Here is a 22304-nt window from a genome sequence, read left to right on the forward strand (position 1 = left end):
CTGCGAATCGTCACTGAATATATTTCTGAATTGTTTGCTAGAAATAATATCTGGCAGCTAACCAACATTCTCGTTTAATTAATTTAATTACTAAATATCTTGTTAAGCTAACATTAAAATATAATTATGCCATAAATTTGAATCAAGCCATTTTGACTCTTCCTATTACTTTAAATTAACACAAATATAAGTACATATTTATAGATTAGTATCGTATGTTGTTTGAGTATTAATATTGTCAACTCTTGTCAAATTGGTTTCTGATTTTTAGTTTTGAAATACTCTCATACGTAAATCACATGATTGAATAATACTTTCACAAGATATTTCATCAAGATATTAAATAAAATTGATCGATTCAGTTAGGGAAAAACTATAAATTGGATACATTACAACATATTGCGCGCGACTTTGGCTCAATGTCGAGACATAACTGTATCGGAAAATATTAGAAGAGGAATTTTTACCGGGCAAAATCCAAGGTTGGATGTCTCGTAACGGTATAACGGCTCGGCAGGGGTTACTTCCGAGAGCTCAGTAAGGGACCGTCAAGGGCGAAGAAAAATACGGAGATAGGATTCGTGTAAGAGTTACACAGCGGAATGAGAAAAGCGGATAAAAGTCCAAGAGGAAATTCAAGTCCGATAACACGATAAAAAAAAAAAAAAAATAAAAAAAAAAAAAAAGAAAGTAACCGCATCAACTTAATATACATATATTTTTGACGGTGGTCTGTTTTTACATGTGCATTTGAATAATGGCGGCGCAGCTATTTCGGAATAATATTTTGAAATTTGATCAATACATTCGATAAGAAATCGCGTTAAACATCACTTTGCTATTTTTCAAAATTCTTCGTTGAAATACAGCGTCGCTCGAACGGAATGAAAATTTTTCGTCACAAGCTACTACGCGATCTTGGTTATAGGTAGTTATCAAATTCTTCGGAGTTTCTTCCACCGCCTTAAGATGCAGACATGCCTTGTACTCTGACTTCTCTGCCTCCGGGAAAGAGGATTGCGTAGAAGGTATGCGTTGCTTCCATCGTGGATAAGTCACAATCCGTGAAAATACTAAGAGTGTGTCTGGGGAGTGAGAATACAAGGCAACGGAGAACGGCGGAGAAGTCTATCCGAGTAGTAGGGAGCTTGCATGCTTTCCTCCGAGAAAATTCGGTCGAGGATCGCGACGGATTCAAAAGTTGCTAGAACTCGGTACGGCTCGCGGAAAAGCATTGTCCTGTCGAATGCGACGTGAATTCTTACGTGAAGAATTGGCGGTAGTTGCCGTTTAATCGAAATGAATTTCGCGAGAAGCGTCGGTGCGTGATTTAACTCGTTTGAAACTTACGATATGTTAGTAGGATCATTTAAAAAACGTAAGAAGTTAAGTATTCGTAACGAAGAAGTCGCCCTCGATGAGATGATCCGCATGTCGTTCGAGCGCAAGTCCCGAGTGATACGGTTGCGAGAGACCGCAGTAATTATTCTCCCAAAGTAAACTACTATTCACGCTCGATAACTTTCTTTTAAATTGCAAATTCTGAAAAAATATCTCGATTTTCTTTCAACTTCATTTTCTACTTTTTCGTCGAAATGCACGTCGATTCGTTTTATTTCCCTGAATAACAAATGATATGAAATCCAGCGACTTTTTCATTCTTAATTTTCTGCATCTCAATTTATGTTACTTTCGTTCCCGGTCACATACTAACTTTCTTATTTTATTTACCCGCAAAGATGAGATAAAGAAACTGTTACATTACGTTTTGTACGGTCAATCTCTGAAGTGATATTCAAGATGCATCGCACGTTTCCGGTAACTTGAGATCGAGTTAAGAGAAAATCAATCATCTGTTTTGCAAACTTCGTTAAAAGTTTTTGCGTGCGAGCGCGAATGCGAGCGTATGCGTGGGATGTGCTCCTCGGAAATCGTGGCTTAAAGAAAGAAAGTTGAAGGGATCATACTTTCCGTAGCAGGTTGCTGTACAAATCTTTTTACAGTACATGTGATTAAATTGTCGCGTCTTTCATGGCATGGCAAGCAAAGCGTTTGATAATCCCGGATTTTCATATCTCATAATCTATATAGGCTATATCAGCTTGCTTCGTTGCCCGGTTTCAACGCAACATGCTCACTACTCTGTGCAAAACAACCTCGGGCTAGTCGCCTCCATAAAGCTGTACAAAGTTTTAATGAAGGCCATTTTATCGAATGGCTTAGCTGCGCAACAATTTTTCATTTGTGTCGCACACATAAAAGTGCACGCTTCTGACAATCTATCCGGAAGATATAATCAGTACACAGCTTAAAAAAATATAGAAATTTAATATAATCGCGTCATTATATTACAAGTGACATGTCCGGTCTGAAAGTTATAGAGTAAATTACCAATAAAAACGAAATTGTTACACGTATATTTAAGTGGCCTATAAAAGTCGATATATTTTTTTTTTTTTTTTTTATATATAACACTATACAGAACTTGTAGTAAAAAAGCACTAATTTTTTTATAAAATACTTTCGCGAGCTTTTACTTCTCAACTCAAAGATGTATCGTACCAATTTAAATAATGAGTAATAAATAGCAAAATATTAATTACTAATTACTGTAACTATGAAACTATCGTAGAATCATGATCTTATGATATAAATTAATTAATCGAAAAATGATTGGCCACTAAGGACTTCCTTGTCCTCTTCTCACTAGAGATTTTCTCATGCGACGCGCGGAATATGTGCTGTCGAAAACTAGTGTAAAAGATAGAACGCTGTACAGTGGTCTCCGGAGAGGGACGCAGAGAAACCTCGATATTTACACGTCAGGGGTTGCCATCCCCGTAAAGTACCCAGTGGGGTGCCGCGTGCCAGGAGTGTCTCTTTATTGGATAATAAATAACCTGTTTCATTTATAAGAAGGAGATAAAGTGTGGTAGACTATGTTCCCCAGATAGATCCTTCCTCGCCGACCACCTTCCCATGCAGCATCATTCCCCGGAAGTTGAAATTGCCAAGTATACGAACTGTACACCGAGCACTGTCTAACATTTATTTAATACGTCTGACATGACCAAGTTCTTTTTACTATCGAAAAAGTATAAAATAGAAGAGACAAATGCATGAAATATGAACATCTTAATGAACAAGATATGAACCTTTCTTGAATTTGATATAATTTTACATGCGCAGCTGTTATCCGATAAATAAAATTACGCAAATAAAAATAGAATTAGATTTCTATTTATTCGATTGCGCTAGATGAACGATAGGAAATTAATTGATTTTCGTAAAACATATTTAATATAAATATACAAGGAAGATATATTTTATTTTACGAGTTGAGAAAGTATGTTCCCTTCAATATCGATTCGTAGTTAAATAATTTAATTTTTTACAAATTAATATAAATGTCGCAATTTTGAAATTAATTTTGAGCCATTGCTACAGAATTGGTATAAATATCTTTTTTTTCGAATGAGAAAGAATGACGAGGAGCCGTTTCGTTGTATCGCGTTAGAATCGATGGGCGAACTATAGGCTCGCCTGCACGTCAGAAACGTCGGTGGATAAATTGACCGCACGGCTTCCCTTTTCCATAGCACTCTCTACACCGCTGGTTTATTGTATACATGAGCGTTTCGTGTCCAATACGTTATCGATCGATTCGATAAATTGCGTTACGTTCCGTGCAAATAAAACAATTATAATAATTATATATGTTTATCAAAAGTATTAATATTTCAGAACATTTCGATAACTTCTTCCACAATACTGTCCGCGGTAATGAAACGATAACAGTCAATAAGTCAAGAGCATAGAATACGAGCCGTACGTTAATATTATTTTAATTGAACATCGTAAATGCGCGCAAGCTTTCGTCCGTAGAACGTTATTAAAATTGCAATACTTAGGATACAGCGAGTGCCGCTAAACAACTGCACGAAGTTTCTCTGTATAACTGGCTGCAGTGTAACCGCCGTCTTACGCAATGCAACCACCGTCTTATGCAAACTGAATTATGGTAGCTTTATTCCATTATTTTTGCACTGAGCGCAAGAGAGTTCCGCTTTACTCTTTGAACTAATAAGTATGCCGTGCAATGAATATACACAATGAACTTTTTAATAACTGGTCCTACTCATTTATGGATATATTATTTCTTTTCTTTTTTTTCTTTTTTTTTTTCTTTTTAAGTCAACATTATGCGAGATCGGTATAAAACGATTAAATGTCAACGCGAGGGCTCTTATTTAGATAAAAAGGTAAACCGAGCGTAAAAAAGTCGTCCGTATTAATTGAATAGCTTTATATTGCAGATAATTTTTGCAAGTGCGCTCGAAGAGCAATATGCAGTAAATTATTGTTAGATTGTCGATATTATTCAGGCGAAGCGTCGTTTGTACAGTCACGACTCGTTTCTGAATGTTTCCTTCTACGAGCGATTGTCCCAAGAATTTTTATTGCGGATCAGCGTATTCAAGGGATTTCCTTCGCACTTGATTTACTGCGAGATACAGAACCTGCGCACACCGAGCGTGGTTTTATGCTCCGGGCTGAATAATAGTAAAAGCACGGCGTCGTAAAACTGCAATCAAATAATGCATTATCGTAAATATACGGCTGTATAATGTCCGTGTAAAATTCTGATGGTTTATATATCTCGTCCGCGGCCGGTATCTACGATCCAGCAACAATGCATCACCTGAAAATGGCGCGTATCGCGGTGCTAGTTTAGCCACAAATCATAAATAATGATATCGACTACAGCCGAAAATTTTTAAAGCTGATATATTTTTGTACCGCCAAATTTTCACGCCGCTCATTAATTAAAGGAATCTTTTATTTTTATTCGTACACACGGTGACACATTTTTTTACGGTTCAAGCAGCGAGAATATCTAGATGGATTTATTTATTCGCACATTTAATTTTATTCTAGGTTATTTCTGAAAGAAATATATTTTTGTGCACGCGTATATTATTACCGAGATAAAAAGTCGAAAAATCAATTAGTCATTATATCATTCACGCACATACAAAAATAGACACAAAATTATATAATAAAGAAGATACGTTGACATAAAAAGAAAAAAAAAAAGAAATTACGATTTTATCATTTCTAGTGTTTCGCGATTATCGCTTGAGAAAATAAAAAGAAAAACGAACCGTCGTGAGAGTAACGCGACTATATACCAAAATAATCGAAAAACGAGACGGACGAAAGAGAGCCGAGGAATGCGTTTTCACGATACGGTCTGCTTTTCCCGGTGAATGAAAAGCAAACAGAAAAGTCGCGTCTTACCTCGATTCTATGACGTCCCATCGACCGAATATGCTCGCCTCTTCTTTTTCATTTCATTCCGCCTTATCCTTCGCTCATAATTCTCAAGACACCTCGCACCATTCTTTCCGCAAATGCAATAAGCGCTACAGAAAGAGAGAGAGAGAAGGAGAAAGACAAAGACCGCTGGAGGGAGGAATCTTGGCGTGAACACCTCAGGAGAACTCTATGTTCTTACGGTGACGCTCAATTATTACTCGTGCGCGGACCAGGTCAATCTCGGGCTACTTTAAATTACTTACTCGACGCGATATTCCGTAGGGAGCTAAAACTTCGTCGTGGATCTCCTTAGGGAAATTTCCCGCGACAGATCGAAAACTAATTCGTCGCGCGAGGATCAAAACTAAAGCGGAATGTCGCAGGCAATGAGCGGGGAGGCAGCGAGACGATGGAAATGCGAGACGTACGTGAAAGATATCGAGCCATTACTCTCGAGCGGATTTTTATGGAATCGCACGTTAGGCGATGGCTGTCGTAAAACGTTGTTTCGAGTGCGAGATAAAAGAGGTGGTCTTTTCGCCAATCTACGACCCAGCGCCGCGTTATGCGTCGGCTAAAATAGCAAACGGTGCAATGATTTCGCGCGCAAAACAAGCGAGGGAAATTGCCAGTTAGTTGAAGGTTCGATTTTTCACAGCCAATACTAGTCAATCCGCAGGAGGCGTTAGAGTGATGGTAATGAAAAATGGTGGAAAAGAGGAGTTAGAATAGAAAGAAAGAGACAGAGGTAGGGAAAAAAAAATTAAAAAAAAAAACAAAAAAACGATGCGACCTGCATAGAACAGCTAGAAAGCTCAGCGTAGGAAATGAGATCTACAAGTGAGCGAACTGGACGAGCGCGGGTGTACCGCCGAAATGCAATTTTCATCCTGCAGTTGCTCGCTTCTGCAACGCAGCGACAGCAGCTGCTGTCACGCCAACCAATTCTCTCCCTCTTCACGTTCCTCCTCTGTTCTCTAAATTTTTTCTCGCGCCACATCACCATTCCCTCGATATGTTTACCAAGCTGATTGCATTCGCGTAGACAAATAATATCTGATATTACGATGAAACAATCCAAACGCGATGCTGCGATATGCGTAACGCTCGCGCGTGAGGTAACGCGCGCTGGAAACGACGATCCGATTTATTGGTTCGCCGCAGACGATTGCTCAATGATGAATCGTATGGCACGTCGCGAAAGTATACGCTATAGAAATTTTAAACTAGAACACAATTCTCCAACGAGCAATTTTTTTTCTTGTTTTTTTTTTCTCTTTTTTTTTTCTTTTTTGTGCCGCAATGACCCTTATTGAGCGTTTCTTGTACTGGACGAAATAACGAAATTCGCGAAATACGTGAAGGGTAAAAAAAACGCGCAGACGAGTACATAGGGAGGTACATGGAGAGGTAGAGAAAGAGAAAGAAAAGGGGACGATATAAAAAAAAAATGAACGACTGGTTACCACTTCATCTCGAGCCGCTCGAGTGTAGTCGAGCTACAGCTAATTAATGCACTTTTGTCGGTTTCCTGCGACCCTGCTCGCGCTATGCACGAGAAACGAAAAATAGTGGTTGAGAAGTAGAGAATCTGTACGTGTGGTAATAAGATTGTGTTATGTCTACCACCCTTGTATGGTATTCTATTTGTTCTATCAGACACGAAGGAATATACGTCAAACAAGAATAAACCAACGGTATCGTAATCGCAAAGTTGTTGAGATATAGCAGTGACAGAATATAATAAAATGTTGGTCGTTTTAAAAGATCTCTGTGATAATATTACTCCGCAAAAATTGTATAAACGTAGGTAGAAAACAGGCATTTGGCGGGTTAGTTAAAAAAATGCAAATCATGGATTTGCAATTATATTGTGTTGTCGAGTTTATGCATTAATTTACTAGCGCCTATATATCTATCTCAAAGATGAAAGAATTATTACAAAGTTACAGAAGGTACGAAGCCGAAAGTTGATTAAAATTCCTCAGTAATGCTGAAATTTATAAATAAATCTTCTTAATTACTTTTTCTCCCCTTTCATCGTGATATTCTCTATAAAAGTTAAAAAAAAAAAAAACCGTGCGGGATACAAGCGTATATTTACCGAAATGACACGTTCTTTTACAAAACAACATTCATATTCATGAAATCGCGTTTGATCTCTATTCGTCTATAATTTTTATTAAAATTGATACATAAGTACCAAATAAAATAAACGGAAAAACTTCTGCAAAAATTTGATTTACAATTACAATTTCTTTCTTTAAAGTGATTAGTTGCAATAGAAGTTGTACAATGATGGAACAATGTTAAATAATTTAGTAATAAGTTATCTCAAATAGCTGTAATATTGCAGTAAATGCATATTTAAAACCGTGTCACGAGTTTTGCGTCAATGTTTGTAGATTATTTTTTTACATGAAACTACTTATTTAAATAAATTTAATTTGCAATTAGAACATTTTTCTCGTGCAAATATATTTTAACTGTGACAGCTCAATATATGTGTTACAGTTATTGGAAAGCTTTGAAATGTAAACTAAGCTGTAGATATGTTATATTTTAAATATTCTGTATGTTTTTTTAATTCTCATTTTTGCATACTCTCATTTACGTACGTATTTGTGTATGTACATCAACAGGGTCTTTAATCCTTTAAAAACACTCTGGATTTTATTTTATTTTAAGAAGACTGCTTGATAGGGTAATTAAATGTAGTTATAATTGAATACGATTTATCGGATTCGTGAGGCTTGCATACTTAAATTACTTGATTGAGGTGATTTAGTATGTCGCTGCAAATAATATATTAATTTTTTTTTAATCTTTTAAAATTTGATAGATTGAAAGAAAATATAGTCCAATTACCTATAATATTTTTGTGAAACGGTACACTTACATATTGCAATGTTAACACAGCAATTCAATGAATTTGTGATATTTTATGAAATAATGATTTCTGTTGCTTTAATTGTATCGATTACATCGAAATGGGTGTAATGTCTTCCATTATTGTGCTCGTACTATGTATATTGTTTACGTTATATATATTTATGGTAAGCTTTTATGTTGTTTTTATCACGTGCAATTTGATTATTTTACACGCAAGTGTCAATAACGAAATTATTTATCAAGAAATAAATCGATGGTAACGAAATGTAATTTTGCGGTATGTAATATTTTATCGTGTTAAAAAAAGAAGCGGTGTAAAAATATTCTTTTAAAATATTACTTCCCGTTTAATATGTATTTAGAAATTTTACGCGTGACACAAAAAAAGAGAAACATACTTACCAGAGAGCTAGCTGATAATGGTGGACAGCGAGGTTCGGTTGCGACGTGTCTTTAAGGAAGTTAGCGAAGTTGTAATGCATCTTGGCATTGTAAGGTAGAGACCGCAGTCCCGCTCTGAAACAAGGCGATTTGAGGTCAGACGAGACCATCCTCTCGACCTCGACACGACCCTGCTACCCTCGTCATCCCATATCTACGTTAGTTATGTTTTGCGACTCCATACATAGGCAATCGGCGCCTGCACCAAGTTCTTGAACATATATACCACTGGCACTACGCCAGTCTCCTTGTTTAAGTCAGAACTAGGCACTCGCCGTAAATGTCTACCGTATCTTCGCGTGACAAAATCATTTTTGTAGTAATCGCGAGACTGAAATGCCGTCGTGTGTAATAAAAACGGATATTTATTTGAATTTTATTATTTGCGCGAGAATTTTATTACATAAAAAAAGGTAAAAAAAAAAAAATAATAAATACTTAGTTTCTCGAACAGTTCGTGAAATCTGTGACGCATAAAGTCCATTGTTACGTACTTGATTAAAGTTTCTCTGGACGTCCAATCGTTGTTCCGAAGAACCGTTTTGAAACATCCTAAAACGAGTAGTAGAGATACACCTACGGTGATCCAACTTCTCCGTCGTGGTACAGCGGTCCAGCTCACCTGCATACCGTAGACGATCAAAATAATCCAGCCGACGCTGTAAAGTTATATCGAGAATATCAGTCGTCGTAAAAATCGTAATATCGTTCGTACAACGTTTTAATAAAATTACCTCGGCGTGTATAAAACCCGTTCTGCCACGACAAAACCCACAGTGACGAAAATATTGGACGCAGGTAGGAACGGCAGCACTAGAAACGTCCACCCAAGAACAAGAGGCGGATGCCTTTGTTGCTAGAAAAGAAAGAGCAAATATTTTTGTAAAACATATTATTTTAAACGGCTCATTTGTTGATAAATCCAAAGTTTAAACCCCTCGTTAAATCCAACGCCACTGAATCAGAATCTCTTCGAGCAAACTATTAAGTTTCGTCATCTTTGCCGAATGAGTGTACTCGATTAAAGTTTATGTTATACTTAAGTAAGTTTAGGGCGCTTTTACGCAATTCGCATACTCATCAAATGATGTTTAAATATACTCACAAGTTTTAAATAAACAAATATAATGAGTATAATTTTAAAACTGTCTCTATTTTTCGCGTTTTAAGTTTGTCTGGAATATTAACTTTGAAGCATCGAAAATTGTTTAGAGAAACTTGACATATATAAACATGAATAATTTTATTATTTTTTTTATTAAGAAAACTAAAAACTGACTACTGTAGTAGCTTTAAATTATCATATACGTATACATAAAATATTGATTTGTGCAAAAGCGACTCGAGTAACACATCATAAATATTTTTCCAATGGCTATAATTTTATTTCGTCACGTGGTTCTCGTCTGGTTTATTCTTCAAAGCCAATGTTTTTAATTATCCGTTTTATCGATTGTTGCAACATACATAAACATAACGACTTTTAATACTGAAAATATTTTACTATCGTGTCTCTCTGTATCAAGTTTCAAATTTCAACATTATTTACATATTACAGTGTAAAATAAAATACGTTTAATATGCCATTTGACTCCGCAACAGTCGGCACTGTGGATGTTCAATGTTTATATACGAAGTTATTGCATAAATCGGAATATCAGAAACATATATCGCGACCAAACTGCAGGTTACCGCGTGAGAGAAGCATGTTTACGAGACAAATGGAATGCTTCATAAACCTACGGTATCGCGCGACACGCACGGATCGTTATCCCACGACGATGAAGAGAACACCGGGCTGCGACATGCATCTTCACTGGCACATGTACTACATATAAACTTTCATGTAACAGAAGATAAAGAGGTAGAAAATGGTATATCAAAATGAAAACGCATAAAATGAGCGACACAGATTCAACTAAAAATCATGTCATGTCACAGAATTATACAAATTTAAGATATAAAAATAATAGAAAGGGAGAATTTATATTTCAAACATTATTTTCAAGTTAAATATTAAAAAAAAAAATAACTATGAGGGAATAAGTTAATAATGAAAATTTTCACCATCGCGTCTTCGCAAAAAGCTGTGAACACTGATATCGAACGTTATCATTCGCGGGATCAAAGTATTGTCGTCAATAATGCGACGTCATTCTCGTCGAGTTTATCTGATGAAAAAGGGAGCAAGAGTACAAATAACATGCTCGTACGTCGCCATCAGTCGATGATGGATCGAGCACAAAAAAAAATTAAAACTGAGAACAACTGCGGCATATTCTAGGAAGGACCTTTGCAATTGAAAATGATGCAACGTCAATTCTATCTTAACTAAAATTTCGAGATAAAGATTTAAAAAATAGAAAGCAATAGCACTTGTAAAAAGATCTTCTCATAAATACATAGATGTGCTGCGTAAAGACTAAGGGTGACCTCGTTCGAGAAAAAGACGTATGTTTCCACTTCGTGGCAGCGAAGAACTAGGTAACCGCCGGCGGCTAGTTGAGCGTGTGAGATGACATTAAAAGCACAGATATGACCTCTTTGAGGAAAAGTGACCATCGACATAGACAACAAACCTTAAAGAGGTCATTATGCCGAAGGCTCGACGACCATCGCGGATGTTCAAAACGACGCAGAAAACAAAAGTGGTTTATGAGATACGCTTTTATCGTTTGACTTAAACCTTACATTGTGTAGTTACTACAAAACTTCTTTTATGGTCCTCGAGCCGAGCACGATTTCATCATTGTCGAAGCAGGCCGACAGATACCGAGGTATAGAAGCACTACGTTTCTTTCGTTGCGCCAGGCCTACGGCTAAAACGTTTAACCGCGAGACGCAGACATTTCGCAAACGATAACTGGTGGTCATTCCACTTTACGAGCTCGTAACGTGACCGATAACGTCGGTAACTCTACTGATCATTTAAAAAAAAACTTTCTTTTACGTTGATTCGTTAAAATTAAGTAAAACTAGTTACATAAAATTTCGCCATAAATTTTTTTATAAATTACGATTTAGTGCTATATCACCGTAAAGTGAGAGTAGCAAGCAATTTTTCTAGCGCTTCAAAGAATATTTTAGATATTATTTATAATAATTTGTCTAGAAGTATTCCGTTCAATTTTGCTGCGATACGATTACGATTATGAAATTTTATGTACTCACCTCGAAATCTGTAAAGGCTTTGTACGTGAGAACCAGACAACCGCCGAAGAATATACAAGTAGCCAGATTTCTGGTATCCGTAAAAGATGTAACCAAAGGTACAGATCCCATCTGCCAATCGTGCGATAATATAGCCGGACATAAAAGCAGCCAACAATTTAACGCTGCCAGGTAGCCAAAAGTTAACAATCTGAAATCAAAGAGGAGTATAATTAGATTATATAATATATCAATATAGCTGAATTTAAATTAATAACAAGCATTATCAACGATCTAATTATTACGCTAATAATATCGATTCAATTTTTATTTGGCTGTGCTCTAAAAATTATCGTTTAACATTTAATGTCGACGAATAAATTTGTCGCTGTAAAGCTTTTTTTTTTTTTTTTTTTTTTTTTTCCGGAGAAAATTGGCTGCTCGATTGTCGTGACAAAGGCAAGTTCTCGCGATCGGTATTGTCCTCTTGGTGTGAGGTGAAGAGGTCGGTCAATGAAGCCTGGAGTGGTATCCTCTAGTTGCTGACATCGAGCTTCCATTTTCTCACTATCAGCATTTACCGATATTATCACCGATATAATGCTTTCCCCTAGTATCTCCACGGCAAGCGTCTGAACGATCGACGAGGATATTCACGGTGTATCGCCGCGTTTCTCGAGACGGCTTACTCGGCAAGTCCATTGTCTCGCGAACAAGCTCACGCCACACTACGGGTCGGTATAACGCGCCGGTAAATATTCGCTCGCGCCGCTGCAAGTGTTAATTCCGATAGCTCATAGACCCTTTCAAATTTTCCTGGCGACACCAGACGTCGATTTTATTCACCGGATTATTGACAAGTAAATGAGTAACAATAGGAAGCGAAAGATCTAAGCCTTCCCTCGATAAATTACTCGTTTGATGTAAAAGCGCGAACTTAACTGTGTGCGAAAATGAGAGACAGATCGCAAATTACGATGAAGATTTAAAACGGTGCGCGGTGTTACATCGGGAACGTTATACATCATCGCAGGTTTAATAAATTTTCTCTGCCATTTTTGATAACATATATTCCCCCATTAATATGACTTTTTAACATATTATAATGAATCAGTGTTTCCGCTAAATGGTACATTAAAACGTGCTGGGAGATTAAAATTTAAATATAGAGAGAGTCCCTAATTGCTCTTTTGGCGCAAGAAAAATCTACATTTTGCGCAGCGATTGTTCTAAATGTCCCGCGATTAACGACATTTATTCCTTTGTTATTTCGTGCTTGAGCACGTATATTGTACTGCTACTTGCTAATTAATATCCATCTCTTCCGTAGTCGGGATGTGAAAAACGCGATGTATCTCCGAGGGGAAAAAAAAAAAAAAAGAAAAAGAAAAACAAAGACAATAATATATCGCGGCTTCGAGCGACCGTTCTCTTCTCGCATAATTTTTCTTGTCGCTGGCTATCTATATTTTCATTTCGTTGAAGTGATTGATGAAAGCCTCTGCATCACGATTTTGCGAAACACGGGAATTGGGAGCTCCTGATGCAGGAATAAGAGACGATCTGAAATGTCAAAATAATAATTTGTGGCATGTGTCAAGCGCGACGCACGTACTGCCATATGAAAGAGCAGGATTTTCCCGAGAAAACGGTCGCATAGAGAGTGACATATTCCCGCACGTCCACTCTTTTTGGAAATCGCGGGTATTACAGAGATTGCTATAAATCTAGAAAGGATATTCTCAGATTTGTGGACTTTCATGGACTTCCATAGACTCGCCCAAACAAATATCCGCTTTTCAGAGCTAGACCTTCATCATAGTCCAGTTGGTAATAGATAAGAGTAGATAGTAGTAACAACAGTCAGAGACTGCTCTCTGTTTTTATTTGCCAAACGTATAGGAGCGATAAATAATCGGTAAAATTTATTAACGCGTACAAAAAAGGTATAAAAAATTTCTCGTAATATCGTATTTTTAATCTTTACTAAATTAAAAATTTTTAACACGGAAAAATAAATCAATTGATTTAATTAGGACCATTTCATTAAGATGGTTCGCGCCAGACACCGTTTCTTGTTGGTCTTACGATCGTTTGTCAAGTCGGCGAAGTTCAGAAAAAGCTTTCCTTTGAAGCCGTCATTCGCGTAGAAACGCGATGTCATTAGCTTTTAATCGGAGCGTTCCATCAATTTACCCTCTCTTCAATTCAGCCGTCCTCTTTCTCCTCTATACCTTCGTGATGTGCGGGTATCGATTCTGTCTATGCTCATAAGCGGTAAACTTTTCCGTCCATATTCTTACATTAAGGTATTATTGGTTTCGAAATTACTTGCGTTGTGTCAATCATGAAAAAAAAATCAATACTTCGGAAACAAAAAAAAAAAAAAGTGAAGAAATCTCGAACCGACATAAAAGTTATTCGCAAATCGTAATATTAGATCCACTCGTCACCCTTTAACATTCGCTTAGCACGGAAAATGTGTCCGAGCGAAGAATGACAATTTTCAAAGATGTTCGAAACGATCAATCATTGTTGAGAAATTCATGAAACCAGGTGCAAAGTGGAAACTTTAATCGACGCTCGCGTGATAAGTTCTTCGCACCATCGTCCGTTCGTTTCGTCATCGCCGGCACGTAAGAACTTTGATCTCTCGTACATGCTTTTGAATTCAGATGAAAGCAATTTCCCTCGATTACCAGGCCGAGGTGCAAGATAGGCTACGATCGATTCGCACGTGTTCCTAAGCATTCACTTGGCGATTTCGAAGCGAGATTTATTGCATGCATAATCACGCAGCTTCTAAGCACGCGAGCTGGCATCATTTTTCTATGTCAAATTTTTCAGATAGTCACCCCATTTGCATAAATGCAATTTCCAAGCGCGAAGTCATGGATCATGTAATTAAAAACGCGTGCATACCTGTAACAATTTGTTAGTAATGTTTTTCACACTACACCAATTGAAATAAAAAACACTTAGACGAAAATGCAAATATCCACCGTACAGTCTAAAAATAAAGCGAGATATCTCCGCCGATAACCGCACATTTTTCTAATGCGCATTCGCGCCGTGTATTTTCTTTTCCAAGTGCAAGACATTCTATTCCGAACTCTCGGAACGTAGACTAAATTTAGACGCTTCCGCGGTGTAATAAATTATCAATCTTCTTGCGAGACAGCGCATTTTGTTTCGAGACAGCTCGTATTGCGTGAATAATCGTGACGGTCGCTGTGAATCGTTATAACCGAGAAGAATAAATTGCGCGTCTCTGAGTTATGTTACATCGTTTCTGTTATAAATTATCCTTTGCGTGGTCAATGATTTTTCGTCGCATTTCCGCCCGTACCTTTTTTTTTTTTTCCCTTACCCTTTGAAAAAGCGTGACGTTGAATAATCTAATTTTCGAATTATCTCGTTATTTTGGTCAAAGAGTCCAAAAAAAGTAGAGGCGGTCGAGGCTGTTGCGTACGAAGCGATTGACCGGGAAACGACGCGATATCGTGAGAAGAGTGACGGTGCGGGAAGAGGTCTCTGTAATAGAGGTTTATTGGCAATTAATCTTGCGAGCCGGATGTGCCCGCTTCGTCGGGCACGATACACTTCCGTCTCAGCGAGCGACCGGTAAACCGAGGAGAGATGTATTGCGCCGTGTCCCATACGGAATCAAACGTACGTCCTCCTCTCCGTCCTTCCTCCCGTCGATGCCGAACCTCCGGTGTACGAGCCGTGCGTCTTTGTCAACCGCATCGGAAGTGTATTGTTCCCCGAGTACCTCCGGTACTCGCAAGGTGCCCGTCGACCCGATCGACCGGGCTAACATACGTAAGTGGCGTTATCTTTGCTGAGCTTGTATTACGCGGTATTTAATATGTTAAACTTAACTGTAATATACCTATTTCATATCGACATAATATCGACAAAGCGCGGAGTTGATCGCCCATTACGTTCACGAGTTTATCATAGTTATCACGCTTTCCGCGCCCACATCAAATTATCCGATGCGCGAGGGTGTATTTCGAATTAGCCCGTTCTCTCTGTCTCCCTTTCTCCCTCTTCTTTGTGCAAGAGTATCGATTTTCTTTAATATTTAATAGTTCTATTCGGTTTCTGGTGGTGTCACAAAGAGAACAATAGCACGCGTCGATGCACGGTTTCCGTGAATAGTAGTAATTCCGTCATCAAATTTAATCTCGATGATCGGATACGCGACCTGCGATATTGCGGTTTGATTTTCAATTGACGGTCCGCCGATAGAAATGCACGTCACATAGAATTCGAAAAAAAAAAAGAAAAAAAAAAGAGAAAGAAAGATCGCGCTTGCTACTATTTGTTTCGTTACCAAGTTCGTTGCCGGGATGCAGGAACTATTATTACAGATAATTATTTTTGCTGCGAAATGAACGGTCATCGGCGCTGTTATTATTTTCATCAAATCAAATTAATGGTCAACTGCAATGGGCCGCAATCATCAACTCCGCGTGCGCGTTCCCCCTTTTTTTTAATTAAAAATTGTCACGAAGGTGAAAACCGATGTGGATCGAAGCCAGGAACGGCATACGTGATATTGCATTTAACCCGATCCGCGTTTTCCGCTTAAATGCACTCGTCCCCCTTCGTGCTTTCGAGTTCTCTTTGTGCTACAGCTACGTCGTCTAGACGTTGCTCTTCGGAAATCGGATTTTCTTCCTTCGTTGTTAATGGTTCGTATTAGTTCGGTTCGCGCAAGTTGTTTTAATTGAACGTACACGAGAGCATCGGAACTCCCCAGACCGTAAGGAAAAGAATAATTAACGAACGAGCGAAAACGTCGTACTGCTTATCGCTGGTGTTTTGGGATATAAATGCGAGAAACGTGCTCCGTTCGTTCCAGCAAGTTTACAAAGGATTCTTGCTAATTAAGTGCATTCGATTCAATGACGTACGAAAGAAATTTTATCCATTATTGGACTTTTATATGTAACATAAATTTTTTTTTTTTGCGTCGCACAGCTTTAATGATTTATTTAACGTGTTGCGTCGTTTAATTATTACAACGCAATGCGATATTTTGTGCTTCATTAAATGCACTCAAGGATCATATATTTCTCGCACGCGATTATCCTTTGTACATATATTATACTTCATATAACGTATATATTGGCAAAGCAACATTCATCGATTAATGTGCTGTGCGCTCAATAGACTATGGATGGAATTGATGTAACACGAAATTGGATTGAAATGCTATTTGCAGACTAGTGTGCAATAGTTATATGCTTCATTGCTCATAAATGATACAGCGTGATAATACCTGCCGAATCATTTAGTTCATTGTTTGATTAATTTTATAACAAAGTTGCGTTTCTTTCCAAACTGTTTAATACATTACGCATTGACGTTATTAGGTACTAATATAATTAGTCCAATCTGCGAGAATAAATGTCCCTTGCAGTAGTTGAGCTCAATCGCGTGTAAACTTTTGACCGCGTATGTCCACACATTATTTCTGATATACTCTCGCAGAGTAGTTTCAAACTTTGCGACGAATGCCGAGATTAGAGTCACTAATACGGTTTTATATAATTTACTTGAGAACATTAAGCACTCGTTTATCTATTTAAAATTACTTTAAACTTGTCATTTTTTTATTATAAAATATACGTAATTAAAAAAAAAAAACAAAAAAAAATTAAAAGAAAAATTGAGAAATGAAGAAAAAGATTAAGTATATATATAGAGATTAAAAAAAATTTATTTTATCAAAAAATGCAACTTTGTTTTTCTGCTTGTAATCTATTCTGCAAGGACCCCTTGGTACTTTAATACTAGTGAAAATAATGCATTATCGCGAGCATGAGAGCACCGTAAACGAAGAGAAAGCGGGAGACAGAAAACAGTGATAACAGCAGAAAGTGAGAGAATTAGTAGGTGGGTCTCTACGCAGATAATTTGTGGCGTGCAATCCCGGCCCAGCCACCCAGCCAGAATAGGCAAGGCGTAAAGCTACACCCATTTCGCAGTAATTTACTCGACTTTCACCCTCCTTCCCGAACGAGTAGAGTCGGAAGCGGCAGAGTTGATTGATCGAAGGCGAAGCACATCGCCTCGCGTTCGTGGTAGAGTAACACCGTCAGTCTTGGTTACTAACATACGGAAACTGATGACGATCCAGTTCTACGTACAGGCGCGTCAGAATGGGTTCAGGAAACGCGTACAACGAAGCCGCACGCTGCGATTTAGCTATTCCACTGCCGACGCCACTTCTCGTCGCGCGAGTACCTCTCCTCTGCGGTCTCTGGTATCTATATTTCTCCAACTGCACGTTGTAATGAATGGAAGACGTCGGTATGGATGATGACATACGGAGGTTTCGGGTGAAACATTCAGGGTTCAACGCGTAGCCATGTATATCAGATATGTCGTTGAGGGATTGTCAACGACATCCCCGGTGATGTCTCGTTGCCATATCCAACCGTTCGCACATCCGCGTTATAACGATGTATACGGACAAGATCTCTCAGGGGTTTCGAGTTTACAACCCTGGTCTCACTTCATGAAAGAACGAGTAATGGTCACAATTAACTCTGCCTGTTGCGACATCGTCGCTACAAATAAAATAATCCGTAAAAGATTAGCGCGGTTATAAATAAATATCGATAAATCGTGTCGTTGGATTGATACGAGAGAATTTTAATTTCACCGTTAATTATTATTAGAAGCAAATCTGTTTGAAAATACTGCTTGCTTAAGAAAACCGACGATGCGGCTTACCTAAAGTGCTCTTAGAGGCTATAGAGAATTTATGTCATACCGTATCAGTTAGTCTGAGACATTCCGTGGCTTCGGAGCGCGGTGTAAATGCGTGCTGTTAACCGCGCCCTACATCTTTAAGGCACCTCGGATCTGCCTCTAAGGCATCGTATACGGTGGAGCGAAATTTCGCGGCCGTACTGACTTAATGTCCTCTAAAGTGGTTAATGGATAATTTAACGTCATTGCGCATCCCACAAATGTGCGCGAGGTCGAAGTAGCGGCACGATGAATGACTTACGTCTCATGTATATCATGCCGATGCTTCCAAAATTGTTCATGTAAGCGACATCAAACGCGATGCAGTTTCGACCGGGTGTGTAAAATTCATCGAGCTGCTCGAATAAATATATACATTTACAACCGCGAGCAGTAAATTCAAAATTGCCTATCTTAGATGCGTAAGCCTTAGGTAAAACTTACTTGTCTATAAATGATAAATTTTTACGATACACTAATCTACACGAACATCAACGTTTCCCTCGCCGCTTATAAAAATGCACAAGTTTCGAATAAAGCTAGACAATCAGTGACGAAAAGTAGAAAATGGAGCAAACTATTGAGAGCCAGCGAAGCGAGGGCAAATAGTTTTCTTGCGCGTAATAAACACTAACATGTCAGTAAAAATCACAGCTATCAAATGGCGGATGCCTTTGTTATCAAGAATACCTTTATTGCGCTCTAAATTTTGTTTTTTATAGACTATTTTTTTTTTTTTTTTTTAATATCGAGAGCAAAATAATAAAATAGGATTTACAGTATGAGCGTTATCTCGAAAACCATTATTGTACTCTTCTAGTGTTGTATAGTTCGCCTTCCATAGTTCGCCATCGATCTATGAGGCGAACCAAGATACCGACAGACATTCTCGAGTTTCGAAACATCCACTCGTCTTTCGAGCATCGGCTAATTGGATACTCCGCAGCCGACACCCGCGGCGACATTTTCTTTTTGTAACAACGTTTCTTTCTTCTCGCCTTTATTCGTCGCGGATGACGTGTATCTCGCGTTTAGTCTTACAATTTCCTGAGTTGAGGGAAGCATATCTCGTTGACAGACGGTGTAACAAAGAATTGCGGTCGGGAACAATGTACTTGTAAACTTTATGCTTCTTACGTATCGCAAATTTTTATCGTAAATAATGAAAGTGTATTTAAAAAAAATCGTTTGCGGTACATTGTACGACAAGGTATGAAAAACGGAATCTCTCGCTGTAGAAATATATTGAAGAAAATGGCCCATTAACAGGTATGCCGTAACAAATTCTTTGATGTAAAAGTGAAAGAGGAAAAGAATCATAAAAGCTGTTTGATATCAACTTTGTTGCTTTGTTCTCGTATATGAAGTATAAAATTTACTACCGCAGGGGATTCGTTAGAGAACAGTGCCTAGACCCTCCGGATATAACTAATTACGCGCACTCAGCGGTGTCGTCGCAGTAGCTTTGTCAGGGACGTTTTATCTCTACGCCAGAATTTTCACTGTCCAGAAACTTCTCTGCCTGCGTACGTTAACGTTGATCTTGCGAGAGATAGGATAACCACATTGTGATCGTTTAGTTCGTTTTCGTTACACAGGTGCGTAATTAAAGCCAACACGCTGCATCGCGTTTATCGCAGTCGCTATTTTTGAAAAATAAGTTAAAACGCGCAGCGAGTAAAAGAAATATTCTACAAGGTGGATCTTACAAGACTAAAGCTATTTTATACTTAATTAAGTATGTTTGCTTGTCCGAGAAATAGTTTAGGAAAAAAAAAAAAAAAAAAGAAAAGGTCGATTTTCTTTCCCGAGACGTATATCTTCATTTAACTACGATAATTTCTGCCCGCAGTTATTTAACGGCCCAGTTCTAAGCATTCCGTAAACGATGTTAATTATCTGCATCGGGTATATCATCGTGCAATCTTTACGGTAAACTCGCAACATGATAGTTTATGGGGGGGGATGGGGGATGGAATTCCGGGAAAGCGCGCAGGTGCTTGAATAGGACATAAATTATAACAAGAGTATACGAAGTTGCTACGGGAAAGTACTTACAGTGAGAAAGAAGCGCATATGTCCGTAGTTGACTAGCGGTATTAACCGAGAGCGTGGTGCGCGAATATTCGCATACAAAAATATACCCCAAATCGTAAATCTGTCTTGCTCTTAGGTTAACACGTGAGAAATGGTTTTGCATATTTTCATAATTTTGAAGCTCATGAACTTTATATCCGACACTTTTTCGCTCGCCATTACACGTGCTTTACAATACCGCGACAGCCAGTTGTTTACGATTCGATATGTTAAAACTATTTTTTACATTATAATAATAGAACCGGAATATTTAATAAAATGTACTTTAATCACTTCGCGCTGACAAATGGAGAGCCATTTTCCTTCGATTCTAACATAGAAAAGAGAAATGAGAGAGCTTTGAGCTTAGCGCCATTTACTACGGAAACTTTCGATGATAGAAATTAATCATCCGGCAATGAGACGTTCGCACGAAAACTGATCTGCAGATTTAACGCTTCGATGGATGATTCAGATGGGAAACAATGAATGCGAGTTTTACTAATTTTCGTTCGCTCGATTGATAGGAACACATACACACCTATCTCCTAAATGTTTTGTTTAATCATTTTAACGCGAGAATTTATCGAAGCCTTCGATAATGTTAAATTATTTATGTTTTATATAACTTGCTTGTCTGAAAATTTTATTTTAAATTGTCTTAAAAAAAAAAAAAAAATACAACATTTTCGGATTTATTAAGACAGAGCAGAATAACGAGCTGCACAAAATTTTTTTAGAGATCACTATTTGCAATATGTTGCGAAATACTTTATACGAAACAAATTGAGATACGCGCGATATTAAAATACGGAGAGTAATACTTCAAAGATGATTGAACAGGACTTTTAGGAAAATGGCCGTGAGAGTGCGGATACAAATTTTCTCATAACAATATTCTCGGTCAAAGGATTACGTCATAAAGACATGCTATTATACATACAGCGATGGAAATAGAAGCGAGAGAGCGAAAGGCGTTATATTACGCTCTATCGCTATCACATGCATGAAGTTCCATCACTTGTGCATGATTGTCAGTCCACCGTAAATGACTGGTGCTGCATACGTTTGCATTTTCGCATAACGTAGCTCATAAATATGAAAGTGAGTTTCAACATCCTCCTTGGAGAAAATCACGTCAATACGCGACAACATGGTTCGACTAGCTCTCGTTGGATTGCAGCGCGGTACCGATGGTTCTCTCGTTCGATTTAAATTCCAACAAACGTAGTCGACAGCAACATTCCTCCTATTGTTAAGAATATTTCAAATTTTGACAATTTACTGTCATTCACATATTGAATAAAGTAAATGTCGAAAAAAAAGAAAAAAAAAAAAAAAAAAAAACGGGAGGGAATTTTATTCTCAATGCACAAAACACGCGGTTGAATAGAATTGCGCATTATTCTAACGTTTCTCTATTACAGATATTGATAAAAATTTTAAGTGCACTTTGTCACGTTTTGGATAACGTCTCGTTGATATACACATCGAGAGCTCCGTTCGTAATTCAAATTCGCAGGCCGAAGGATTTTCTATAAATTTATTTTATGCGTATTATCGTAAACGTTGCACAATACTCGTCACATAAATTTTTTTTTATGCGCGCGCGTTATGACACCATAAGAAACAAAGGAGATATCGAAATCAAACGG

The 22304-nt window shown here is 37.8% G+C and overlaps 1 protein-coding gene across 1 annotated transcript in view; it reads right to left on the reverse strand.

The window, feature by feature from the left end:
- LOC139101389 (protein O-mannosyl-transferase TMTC1-like) overlaps window positions 1-22304 on the reverse strand; it is a 112847-nt gene that overhangs the window by 14308 nt on the left and 76235 nt on the right. The window contains exons 7-10 of the mRNA XM_070654494.1: window positions 11824-12013; window positions 9387-9508; window positions 9147-9311; window positions 8614-8727 (exon numbers count right to left, since the gene is read on the reverse strand). Coding sequence (XP_070510595.1) covers window positions 8614-8727; window positions 9147-9311; window positions 9387-9508; window positions 11824-12013 — 591 coding nt within the window. The remainder of the gene's footprint in view (window positions 1-8613; window positions 8728-9146; window positions 9312-9386; window positions 9509-11823; window positions 12014-22304) is intronic.

Source organism: Cardiocondyla obscurior, linkage group LG03 (assembly GCF_019399895.1).
Source record: "Cardiocondyla obscurior isolate alpha-2009 linkage group LG03, Cobs3.1, whole genome shotgun sequence".
Taxonomy (NCBI): Eukaryota; Metazoa; Arthropoda; class Insecta; order Hymenoptera; family Formicidae; genus Cardiocondyla; species Cardiocondyla obscurior.